Here is a 13,441-nt window from a genome sequence, read left to right on the forward strand (position 1 = left end):
CACTTAGGAAGGAAGAATCCCATGCACCGCTACAGGCTGGGGACTGACTGGATAAGCAGCAGAAAAGGACCTGGGGATTACACTGGATGAGAAGCTGGATATGAGTCAACAGTGTGCCCTTGTTGCCAAGAAAGCTAATGGCATACTGGGCTGCATTAATAGAAGCATTGCCAGCAGATCGAGGGAAGTGATTATTCCCCTCTATTCGGCACTGGTGAGGCCACAGCTGGAGTATTGCGTCCAGTTTTGGTCCCCCCACTATAGAAGGGATGTGGACAAATTAGAGAGAGTCCATTAGAGGGCAACGAAAATGATTGGGGGCTGAGGCACATGATTTACGAGGAGGGGCTGAGGGACTGGGGTTAGTTAGTCTACAGAAGAGAAGAGTGAGGGGAGATTTGACGGCAGCCTTCAACTACCTGAGGGGGGTTTCCAAAGAGGATGGAGCTCGGCTGTTCTCAGTGGTGGCAGATGACCGAACAAGGAGCAATGGTCTCAAGTTGCAGTTGGGGAGGTCTAGGCTGGATATTAGGAAACACTATTTCATTAGGAGGGTGGTGAAACACTGGAATGGGTTACTTGGGAGGTGGTGGAATCTCCATCCTTAGAGGTTTTTAAGGCCCGGCTTGACAAAGCCCTGACTGGGATGATTTAGTGGGTGTTAGTCCTGCTTTGAGCTGGGGATTAGACTAGAGGTCTCTTCCAACCCTAATATTCTATGATTCTATGCACATGTTTGGTTTTTTTTAACCTGTGGGAAAGTGAAGTTTGTGCAAAATTCTATGTAAATGTGTGCTTTGGAGTCAGGAATTACCACCGCAGGCTTGATCGGGGAATGAACAAAACAAAAGAGTTAACCCAGAATAAAACTGAAGTATAATCTTTTAAGCTGTGTGCTGTATTTCCCAGCTGTGGAGTTACCATTGGGTGTAGAAAAATACACAAAAACACTTATCTTCAGCAAAATTACATACATCTAGATATTAAAAGTAGTACCAATGGAAAGAATTTCACCTTTGATGTCTGTGGCTAGTCAGTCAAATACACAAAGGTTGCATTGTTCAGAATTATATAACTTCACAACTTTTACTGTTAAAAATATGTTTGATCAAGGACGTACCTTTGCAGAAATGATGACTGTGGCTCATTGGGTGGCACTGCCAGTGTTTAATAAATGAGTACATTGCTGGCAGAAAACCACTCTCTCTGAGTGAGAGAATTTCATCCCCTCCCCTGGGAAAGAGAACCTGGAGAAACTATAACACAGGTCAAGAAACCCACTACCTCTTCTTAGCACTTAGCCAGCCAGCAAACTGATTATCTTGATTTACCATTTCAAAATTAAAATTTATGTGAAGAGTTTCAGGCTGGCTATGTCTGTAAGACTTCAATTTCATTTTTTGTGTGTGTGAATCTCCCCTTCTTCTTCCCAATTTCAAAGGGGGGATTTCAGAAATTTCAGGGAAGGGATTTTGTTATTTTCCTTTGTCTGTTAATTTTACAGTGTTTGTTACTTGGATTGGTAGCAGAAAGGGACTTGACTATAGGAAACTCTTACTAAAATGAATCAGTTCACTTCTATTTTCTCTTTCCTATCCTAAGATTTATTTCATCACTGATTTGTTTTTTTGTATGTCTCCTTGCTATTGTCCATGCCTGTTGCAGCTGCAGCAGCTCTGGGAAAAGTAGGGGGATGGCTTTGTGGTTGCCCACCTTTTTCTGAGCTGCATTTGTCCAAAGAACTGAAGGACAGTGGGGTTGCTCCCACTTGACATAGACTTGTTGCTGTCCCTTCCTGTTAAGCAGGATTATTTTGCCTGAGGAGCAGTAAAATTGTGGGAACATTTAAAAGCTTCATAATTCCAATAATCTTGCAGCAACTGTAAAACACTAATTAGTTTGATCCATAGTTTAGTGACGGTAGAATGTACAGTAAAACCTTAGAGTTACAAACACCTCGGGAATGGAGGTTGTTTGTAACTCTGAACAAAACGTTATGGTAGTTCTTTCAAAAGTTTACAACTGAACATCAACTTAATACAGTTTTGAAACTTTACTATGCGGAAGAAAAATGCTAAGTTCCCTTTTTTTTAGTAGTTTACATTTAACACTACTGTACTGTATTTCCTTTTTTTTTTTTGCGGGGGGGGGGGGGGGGGTTCTGCTGCTGCCTGATTGTGTATTTCCAGTTCCAAATGAGGCGTGTGGTTGACTGGTCACTTCATATCTCTGGTGTTCATAACTCAGAGGTTATACTGTAGTTACTGTTACTTTGAATAAATATTTGTGTATGATCATTGCTTTGTTTACAGTTTCCTTCTACACATCTACAACTCGTTTAGCATGCCCTAGTCACCGTGATAAGTCTTTTTGTTTGTTTGTTTTTAGTTTACCTAACAGTATGTCCACAATACAGTATTTAATTTTGGCCCAGATTGTAGCCGCACTTTGCACCAATGCAGCTCACCCTGTGCTTGAAACTGGGGTGAGCTGCACTGTGCAAATCCAGCTTTCCTTGTCTACACTAGTGTTTTGTACCACCCGTTACTGGAATTAGGACAAAAAACCACAGTTCAGTAGAACAACAGGTTCTGCGTCTGGGTGAACAATTACAGATATATGAATGAAACTAAGCAATTTAAATGAAAATATTTTCTGAAGTGCAAGTCCTCTACAGTGTTTAAAACCGGACACTTCTGAATTGTGCTAGAAAACTGCCTTTGCCTAAAGTCTTGCGAAAGCGGAGGATATATCTACAGAGCAAAGAACCACCTGTCGCTGGCCTGTGCCAGCCGACTCAGGCTCGGGTTGTGAGACTGTTTCATTGCTGTGTAGACTTCTGGGTTTGGGATGGAACCTGGGTTCTGGGACCCTCCTACACCAGATTTAGATCTAAGTGGAACAAAACCCAGTTCTGGAGACAAACCTTTCTTGTCTCTGCTAGGTATCTGATGCACTGCACTGAGCATAATGTGTCATCTTTTGTCAAGCTTATAAAATAAGACACTCATAGATTCCAAGGCAGAAGGGACTAGATGTTCATCTAGTCTGACTTCCTGTATACACAGGCCATAGAACTTCCCCAAAATGCTTCCTACAGCAGATTATTTCGAAAACCATCCAATCTTGATTAAAAGTTGTCAGTGATGGAGAGTCCATGACTCTTGGTAAATTGTTCTCATGGTTAATTACTCTCACCATTTAAAAATTTATGCCATTTCCAGTTTGAATTTGTCTCCTTCAACTTCCAGCCATTGGATAATGTTATACCTTTCTTTGCTACACTGAAGAGCCCATTATTAAATATTTGTTCCCCATGTTGGTACTTACAGATTTTAATCATGTTACTGCTTACTCGTCTCTTTAAGATAAATAGATAGACTCAAAAAGCTCCACCACTATGAGGCATATATTTTAATCCTTTAATCATTCTTGTGGCTCTTCTCCGAACCCGCTCTAATTTATCAACATCCTTCTTGAATTGTGTGCACCAAAAGTGGACACAGTATTCCAAGAAGCGGTCATTTCAGTGCCAAATGTAGAAGTAAAATAACTTCTCTGCTCCTACTTGAGATTCCCCTGTTTATCCATTTAGGATCGCATTAGCTCTTTTAACCACAGCACCCCTCTTGCAGCGCATGTTCAACTGGTTATCTGCCAGGACCCCCAAATCTTTTTTAGAGTCACTGCTTTCCAGGGTAGAATCAGCCGTCATAGAAGTATGGACTACATTTTTTGTTCCTACACGTATACATTTACATTGAGCTGTATTAAAGTGCATCTTAGTTGCTTGTGCACAGCTTACCAAGTGATCTAGATTGCTCTGTATCACTGACCGATCCTCTTTGTTATTTACCACTCCACCAATTTATGTTTCATGTGCAGACTTTATTAGTGATGATTTTTATGTCTTCTTCCAGGTCATTGATAAAAATGTTGAATAGCGTAGGGCCCGAGAACCAATATCTGCAGGATCCCACTAGAAACACACCTGCCTGTGTGACGATTCCCCATTTTACAATTACCTTTTGAGAACTATTAATTCGCTGATTGTTTTATCCAGTTAATGTGTGACATGTTAATTGTATGTTCAGTTTCATTAATCAAAAGCCATGTGGCACCAAGTCAACTGCCTTACAGAAGTCTGAACATATTATGTCAACACTATTGCCTTTATCAACCACACTTATAATCTCATCAAAAAATATGTTAATTTGATAGGATCTGTTTTCCATAAACCCATGTTTATTTACCTTAATTACACTACCCTCCTTTAATTCTTCATCGCATCCTCCATTATCTTGACTGGAATTGATGTGAGGCTGACAGAGCTATAATTACTCTGGTCATTGTGTTTACCTATTTTGAAAAATTGCCACAATATTAGCTTTCTTCCAGTTTTCTGGAGATTTTTGGAATGTTTAGCTTTGTTGATAGCAAAACTGACAGATCCCTTCCATAACTAAATTAAGGTCTAATCTGGTAGAGAGGATAGGGAGAGTTGCTACTGAAAAATTTGGGTGATTTTTCTACTGGAAAGTTGTACTCATGGTAGTTCTAGAATGTAGGCCCATTGTCATAATTTAAAAGTGTGAAATAGGTTCCTGAACAACTCTTGGATAAGGTCCTGTTTACCCAGACTTGTACTGGTGTACTAAAGATACTTTAAAAAAAAATCATTTTCGGTAATGCACTGCAAACCCCTGTGTGGATTATCTTAAATAGGTTTTGAAATGGTAAATCTTAGGCTGAATCGATATAAACCATATCAATACACAGTCTTCAAACTGGTTTAAGAGCATCAATTCAGGGGTTTGTATTGCTTTAACTAAAAACATATATTCAGTTAAACTGGTGGAAATTTGTTTGTAGACAAGATCTAAAATGCAAAATAACATTTTGTTCAGTCTACAGTACAGTTATCAGGGATGGTTCTGGGAATGTTTCTACTCAAAATAACTTGTCCTAAAGTTTATGTTAAATCAATGTAGGTTTTTTGAGAGCAGTAAAACTTATTTACTGTTGCAACTTGTTTAACAGCTTTGTTCAGTCTAGTTTAGAAAAGTGTCACCATATAGCTTAATAACGGACCTCAAAGATAATGAAATAGTGTTACAATAAATTGAGGGTTGACTGATTAGAAGGCAGCAAAGATGATTGTCTTGCTAGTGCTGTTAATAAACGGAGTGCAAACTATATGACCTATAAATATAAATTACTGTTAACTAATCCACCTTAGTCTGATAGTAAAATACATTTTTTTTTCCCACAGAGTGAAGATACACAGCAACAAATTATCAGAGAAACTTTCCATTTGGTATCCAAACGTGATGAAAATGTTTGTAATTTCCTAGAAGGAGGCTTGTAAGTATTGAAATTTAACAGAAATTTCTAGTATTAATGAATAGCAAGGGATGTCACAAAAACCTTCAAGAGTACCATACTTTAGAGCAGGTTTCAGAGTAACAGCCGTGTTAGTCTGTATTCGCAAAAAGAAAAGGAGTACTTGTGGCACCTTAGAGACTAACCAATTTATTTGAGCATAAGCTTTCGTGAGCTACAGCAGTAATTTAGTTAAAATTTCTGTCTAAATATTTCTGATGCACCCATGAGAAAGACCATCTACCCGTCTCCATTGTATCTTGGTAATAAATACGCTGTTACAGTTAAGTAGCTATAACTATCTTCTGTTATAAAATGTTCTCTGACTTTAACAAAATATTTCTTCTAGGGCCCTGTCTGTTGTACAGCTGTAACTGAATTAGGGGATATGGTTACAACACAGCTGTCCCTGATCCAGAGACAATACAGAAACAAATATATAGTAGCCTAGATGGCACCTAACTATATTCCCAAAGCCCAGCTAAAGCTTTGAGGTCAACCTAAGAGACTGTTTCACTACACCATTGCAAAACTTGAAATCAGTGGCAACTTGTCTACTGGGTACTTAGGCCTGAGCTCCTAATATTTGGATGCTGTGTGCTCTTGGTAGAGGGTTCCTGGCCTAAAGATTCCATGGATTTCTGCCAGAGTCCAAGTTTGCTGGTCTGTAGAGCAGTGGTTTTCAAACTTTTTTTCTGGGGACCCAATTGAAGAAAACTGTTGTTGCCTTTGACCCAACAGAGCTGGGGATGAGGAGTTTGGGGTGTGGGAGGGGCTCTGGGCTGGGGCTGGGGATGAGGGGTTGGGGATGCAAGAGGGGCTCTGGGTTGGGGGGAGGCTCAAGGCTGGGGCAGGGGGTTGGGCTGCGGGAGGGGGTCAGGGCTCTGGGCTGGGGATGCAGGCCCTGGGGGCGTCAGGGATGAGGGGCTTGGAGTTCAGGAAGGGGTTCCAGGTTTGGGGGGGGGATTAGGGCTGGGCCAGGGGATTGGGGCACGGATTTACCTCCGGTGGCTCCCGGTCAGCAGCGCAGCCGGGGTGAAGAGGCAGGCTTCCCGGAAGTGGCCAGCAGCAGGTCTGGCTCCTAGGCAGTGGCGCGCAAGCGGCTTCACGCTACTCTCACCTGCAGGCACCACCCTTCCCCTGGTTCCCATTGGCTGGGAACTGGCCAATGGGAATGTGGAGCTGGTGCTCAGGGTGGAGGCAGTGCGTGGAGCCCCGTGGGCCCCCTGCCTAGAAGCCGGACCCACTGCTGGCTGCTTCTGGGGTGCAGTGCGGTGTTGGAAAAGGTAGGCACTAGCCTGCCTTAGCTGGGAAACACCGCCGACGGGACTTTTAACGTCCCAGTCGGTGGTGCTGACCAGAGCAAGGCGACCCAGTGCCTGACATGCCGTGACCCAGTACTAGGTCACGACCCACGGTTTGAAAAACACAGCTGCAGAGCAAGTTTGGATTAAGAAAAATGATTGTTTTAAAAACTGTGTTAGCAAACGCATTTTTAAAAGTGGGTCTTTTGCACAGTGTAGACAGCAAGTTGTGTTGCTGGCCATGATCAACCCTAGGCTTCTCCCATGTAGCAGATTTTTGAACTTGACTTTCCCTGTCTACACTAGGTACAAAATCCTGTTTACAATGTGTTTAGCTAATGTGTTTCAAAACGTGTCTGTTTTTCCTAGTTTAGTTGTGCCCTCTGAGCCTGGTGTTTAAATAAAGCATATTTGTTTGACCTTTGGTTAAAACTGTGGAGTGTTTTCCTCTGATGTATTGGGGTGGCTGATAAGGAGGCAGATATTTTTGATGACAGGTGTTGTCAGTGCTGAAGTGATGATTGGATTTTTAAGGTAAAAATGTCAAGTTTTTTTACTCCTTGCGATCTTAGAGCATGTTTGTTGTGAGTTCTCACGCCTTAACAGAGGGCAGAAGTGCTGAAGTAAGAGACGCGTTCATTCAAAATTTTAGTAATTGAAGTTACATAGGTATTAACAAAAAACACAATTTTTGGGAAAAGAGGTCATGATTGACTTTGTTTTAGCTGCCATGATTTTGGTCTCTTTGTAGATCACTGTTGACACTTAACACGAGTTAACTAGCTGCATTCCTCTGTGCGGGGAACCTAGGGTTGACTAAAGCCAGTTAACATGTTAAAAGCTGTGTCTACGCCTGGAGCACAATCATGATCAAAGTTGTGGTAGCTACCATGATACCAACCCTGACCTGTTTTCCTAGTCAAGACAAGGCCTAACATTTGACGAACAATCCTTTCTCCTCTTAATTATTCCACTTTTGCTTTCTTCACTCTTGGAAGTATCATTGCAGTAGTTCTCCAGTTAGCATAGTCTTCCAGGCTGGACAGGACCTGAATTTCTAATGTTAAAAAAAAAAAAAAAAAAAGGCCACAGAGCAAAAGCCCACCCTTTCAGGCATTTTTTTTATACATCATAAAGAAGTGCGCAAAAAAAAAAAAAAGTGTGGGGGGTGGGTGGCACTAGCTCAACTTTTGTTTCCTTTCTTCAAGTCCCCATTTGATATAGCTCTTCAAGCAGGGACAGTCTTCCTGTGTCTCTGTAGAGCAATTTGCACATTTTGGGCATAATTGTAATATAATACTTGTAAGGTACTTGGAGGTTCTAGCAGTAAGTGTGGAACAACTTCACATGCACTGCAATATCTAGATAATTGTCATAAATTAAGGACACAGTATCAACCTTTACTTCGCATTTTTTTTTTTTTTTTAGTTTTCAAATCATGAAAACTCTGTATATGTTTTGTTTTTGTTTAGTATTTGGGAGCATGGGACTTGTTTCTTCAAGCATTAATGTGAAGCTGTGTGGAAAGTGCAGGTGTTCTAAAGGTTCTTAATAGTTTTAACTTACAAATAAAGAATAGAAAATTAGAGGGATCATTTCTTTGTGCAGATTTGTGATCTATTAGACTCTGGTGATTTCTTCTGTAAATCCAGTTTAGGAGGGGTTTTTAATGGCTTATTCCCCAATGTTCAGAATCATCAGCTTAATACCTGTATACCCACGTGTCACAAAATGTTTTCATTTATACATGAACCATGTTGTTGCTTAACATAGAATTTTTAGCCACCTAAAGAAGAGAGATACATGCCTTCTGATATTTACAGTTAAAAGTTTCTCTCAGGGGGAGGCTGTAGAGGATGGGCTGAAGCATATCACTGTTGATTCACTTAAGATAACTCTTCCTTTTGTAGTTCACTAACTTGATGATTAAGGAGAAATATAAGGAATTTAAATTTATGCATCTCTTTTAATATTGTAATACAACCAGTTGAGTGCAATGCACTCATACTTTCTGTAATGTCAAATATTCTGTAGCACAACTGTTGTATTAATTCAGTTTATCACTAAGATCATAAATTTTGTTTAAGTGAATATCCGTGCAATCCATGTGTACTAATCACTGACTTCAGTGCATGTGTACTTAAATTTTTTCAACTCCTCTCCATGGCTCCCCTGAGTGGGACTGGGAAAGATGCTTGGGCATGTGATCGACCCCCTTCTGAGTAATATTCCTTACTCTCTGCTCAGTGCCTGCTAGAATGTCAGAGTGACACTTGCACACATCTTAGTGGAAGAGTGTATTTATTGATCTGTTTGCCATAGTTCTGATGTGCAGGTGCATATATCGGTGTGCTTACTACTGTCTATGAGGATATTTACTAACAGTAATTACAATTCAGAGTTAAGATGTCATGTTGGTTTGGCTTGGTTTTTTCCAGAGCACCTTTACATTAAATTATGAGGTTCTCTATTATACTGTTAATGGCTGAAGTATTTTCAACATATACTTATTTCATGATGTAATTTAAATTTAAACTGTATCCTGAAAAGTATATAATTTGCTGTTAATGAGTTTTTGCTCATCTTGTCTTGACACTGACCTAGCTTCTCTTTATTTAGACTAATAGGTGGATCTGATAACAAACTAATCTACCGACACTATGCCACGTTGTACTTTGTCTTCTGTGTGGATTCTTCAGAAAGTGAACTTGGCATTTTAGACCTAATACAAGTAAGTGTTGTTTTTAAAGGAAATGCCATATTTTTAAAGATACTTGGTGTTTCTGCCTTCTGGCTTACCTTTTTCTGAATTGCTTGAAAATAAAGATGACTTCCATTATAGTGTAAAGTACAACATACTTGTGTTAATCGTTGCACAGTTTCCTACCATTACTAGAGAAAGTTCTTTTTTCACAAATTAATGTTTAGGTAAGAAAACAGTTCATTTGACAGGTAATGAGCCTAAATTATAATCTGCCATATTTTGTTGCATCTTTGCAGAGAATTGGGGTCTAGTTTTGGTAACAGATTCATTCAGTTCAAATGGCTGTTTTCCTGGATTTTTGTTTCCTCTTTGCTCACTTTGGCATTTTGTAGTGTCTGAACAGTGCAAGATATTGGATATCACATACAATGAATCATCTTTTCACAGCTGTTTGCTCTACAGAGTAGAGTTGCTTTGTTTTGTAGCATATCTTCTTACTCAAATGTGTTAAAATATTTACAAAGTGAGAAGAGCAGCGCATTAATATTTAATGCAACTTCTCAGGTATTTCTGAATTTTCACTCTATCTACAAAATATACATCTTCATTCTTAATTAGAAACAATAGGATCAGAAAAGACCACTTGAGTTATCCAGTCTGATCCCTTGCATTTTGCAGGGCCACTTATGCAACTCCAATTGATTTCTTTCTTGCTGTGCTCTGATATGTACAATGCTGATACTTCAGCAACCTCCCAATAATTCCACTATCCAATGGCACTGTCTAGCCTGTGTTTCCTTTTCGTGTCTTTAGGACAATGGCTTTATGCATACTGAAGCCTCTAGGTAGGTGTGCAATCATCATAAAAACATCAAATTAAATCTTTGTTCTCAAACTTCTTCACAAAAGCACCTCTATCACAAGAAGTAATTCAACCTATGAACACCATTTCATCTCCCAATACCAGTCTGACATCTTCTCTGTGGAAGCTATAATGCTTGGAAACATAAACAACTGCGGGAGGGAAACAATATATTTATAAATGCTTTCTAGGTCACCTTTAGCAGATCAAGGTGTTCCATGGATATTAATCTTTTACTTTCACTCAGAGGATATACTGTACATGTTTGTCCAGCTTCCAGTCTCTGCCTCAGAGGATTCTCATGTCAGGACAGACTAGTGAAACCTTTCACCTTAATACTGCAGACATTTTAGTGTTATGAATTTTACACTTCTTGTATACAATCACTTTTAAGGCTGTATACAAATTGTTTAAATTCTCTTTGTATTGGTGTTTGTGATTAACTAGAAAGGGAAAGTGCTATGGGTTAGCATCATTATCTGTGGGTATGTAAAGTCTACAGGGTTAAATGTGAGTTATTCTTAAATCTCCCTTGAAGTGTTACAAGAGGAAATCAAGGCCTTGGTTCATCTTTTTTCTCTCAGTAGAGTTTATGATATTATAGCCACAGTAAGCAAAATGAAACTAGAACCTTGATGAACAGCCAGAGCCATGGCAATGCGAGGGAGAGTCACATCAAACTTTCAAAAGAACCTAACTAACTTAGGTGCCAAGTCCCTTTGACTTTCAATGAGACTTAAGCTTCTAAATTGCTTTAGCACTTTTGAAAATTTTACCCCTTATGTATAGTCTTGACTTCTAAGGCTCACTTCCCCATGAAGTACCCACAAAGAATACTGAGATCTCAGTGGTTAAAAGCTGTACAGAGCCTTGCAAGTTGCATTTGTGCAATCAGACAGTTTTATGGGAGGCATAATGCAGTTTGGTCTGAAAGATGGATTTCTTAATTTCTTAACCTTAAGTCATTATGACCATAGATGCATCCAAGTAGAGCGAGGTAAATCACATGCAAATATTGCAATCTTTAGAGGCACACTAAACCTAGAGGTCCTGGGGCAACAGACTACTGTAATCTTTAACAAGTCTGGGGTCCAAAAAGCCTAATATTAATTCAAACAGGTATGTAAGATACAAGGTAGAACTGGGTGGGAAATGATTTTCCTGTTCTGGAAGAAGTTTTGAGATTTCCGAAAATTTTCCTGTCCCAACTTGGGACAAAAAGTCCATCTAAAATTTTCACAAACCAGAAATCCGGGGAAAAATTCAGATTGGCTCAGTTGAAACATTTGATAACTTCAAAATATTTCACTTACGTTTTTCCTTTACATTTTTTTTTTTACTTTACTGTAAATTAACTTCAATTTTGAACTGAAATTCAGGGGACATGTCAGCAATTTCAAAACTTCTTTCAAATCTTTTTTTCCCACAGGATGTTCATCAGAACCAACCTTATCCTGCAGACAGATTAGATTTCAACAAACAGGCATTTACCAATGAAAATGTTTAGTTGAAAAATTCCTGACTGGCTGTAGTACGAGGTCAGCCTTTTAGTTTAGGTTAGAGCTGGGCAGAAATCCAAAAAACTTTCTTCTGGTTGATGAAATTGAAAACTTAAAAAAATCAACTGTAGTTAAGGTCCATTTGACAGATTTGCCTGAAAACTGACAGATTTGTGCTTTGGCTGACCACCAGAGGGAGTGATTTCCACAGTCTGACCTCCCTCTTATGTACTGGAGGCTGGAAATGCTCAAAAAAAATTTTTAACTTTTGTAAAAAGAAAAGGAGTACTTGTGGCACCTTAGAGACTAACCAATTTATCTGAGCATAAGCTTTCGTGAGCTACAGCTCACTTCATCGGATGCATTCAGTGGAAATCATCTGATGAAGTGAGCTGTAGCTCACGAAAGCTTATGCTCAAATAAATTGGTTAGTCTCTAAGGTGCAACAAGTACTCCTTTTCTTTTTGCGAATACAGACTAACACGGCTGCTATTCTGAAACTTAACTTTTGTAGTGCTTCAAGTGCAGTAGTTCCCAGATGTCAGTACTCAAGTCCTGTTGTGCAGGACCTGGCACAAACGTAAGAAGAGATGGACCCTGTCCCAAGGAGCTTGTGATCAAAAAGACTCTCAGCAAAAGCATCTCAGCTGACTTGAGCAGTTTTTAATAGTGCACAGGGAATTCTGTGATCCCTAAAGCAGCCACCTGCTAAGCCATATAAGGTTTTATAGAGTAAACCAGATACTTCAGATTGCACCCAGAAGCAGAGGGGAAGTCAGTATAGTTTATGTAGAACAAGTGTAATGTGCTCATGCTGACCAGCTCCACTAGGAACATGTATTGTTATACTCAGCACTATTAAAGCTTCCAAGTTTCATTCAAAGTCAGTCCCATGTGTGGTGGTGCTGCATTTATTTACTGCTATAACTACTAATGTCCAACCATTTAGGTATTAAATGCCTGGATGATTGTCCCATGCATCTATCAGAGATCACTTTGAGCCAGTTGTCTGAATGATGACATTACAGCTTGCACTGTAGTAAAAACACTTTCACAGGCAGACTGGATTAATCTCTCTTGAGGTTTGCTAGTGCTCTCTAGATTTGGTGACACACAAAAACCTGAGTTAAGAAAGTAGGGCTATTGACACCAAATACAAACAGGATTTTCTAGATCTGAAATAGACATTCCATAATATTTCTTATATAGATTTATCGTTTTATAGTATCTGTGGTTTAGATGCATTTGATTAGTTATCTGTTTTTTTTCAGCCGTTAATGCTGTAGTAGAATCTGAGTACTTAATGCAAGAGGAGAAGGGATGGTCTTGTGTTGTGGCTAAAACACTGGACTTCAGAGATCTGAGTTTAATTCCCTTCTCTGCTACGGACTTCCTGTGTGATCTTGGGCAAGTCATTTAGTCGTTCTGTCCCTCAGTTCCCAATCTTCTGCTTGTGTGTTGTGTCCTTTTTCTCCCACTTTGTCTGTATAGAATGGAAGTTTTTCAGGACAAGGACTGTGTTTTTATGTTGCTGAGCACAGTGGGCCCTGATGCTGACAATGGACTCTTAATTTGTCTTACCATAACACTAAGAACAAGCTGAGGTTTTGATTATGTATGCTATACTTAGTATTGTATGTATTTAGGTTTATTAATATTTGAGTAAAATTAAAACAAAAAATAAAATACA

General features: G+C 39.4%; 1 protein-coding gene across 2 annotated transcripts in view; it reads left to right on the forward strand.

Moving 5' to 3' along the window:
* The window catches only part of AP3S1 (adaptor related protein complex 3 subunit sigma 1), a 41,566-nt gene that overhangs the window by 3,796 nt on the left and 24,329 nt on the right, over positions 1 to 13,441 (forward strand). For both annotated transcript variants that reach the window (XM_074952986.1, XM_074952987.1), the window contains exons 2-3: positions 5,273 to 5,364; positions 9,306 to 9,417. In XM_074952986.1, coding sequence (XP_074809087.1) covers positions 5,273 to 5,364; positions 9,306 to 9,417 — 204 coding nt within the window. The remainder of the gene's footprint in view (positions 1 to 5,272; positions 5,365 to 9,305; positions 9,418 to 13,441) is intronic.

Source organism: Natator depressus, chromosome 5 (genome assembly GCF_965152275.1).
Source record: "Natator depressus isolate rNatDep1 chromosome 5, rNatDep2.hap1, whole genome shotgun sequence".
NCBI lineage: Eukaryota > Metazoa > Chordata > Testudines > Cheloniidae > Natator > Natator depressus.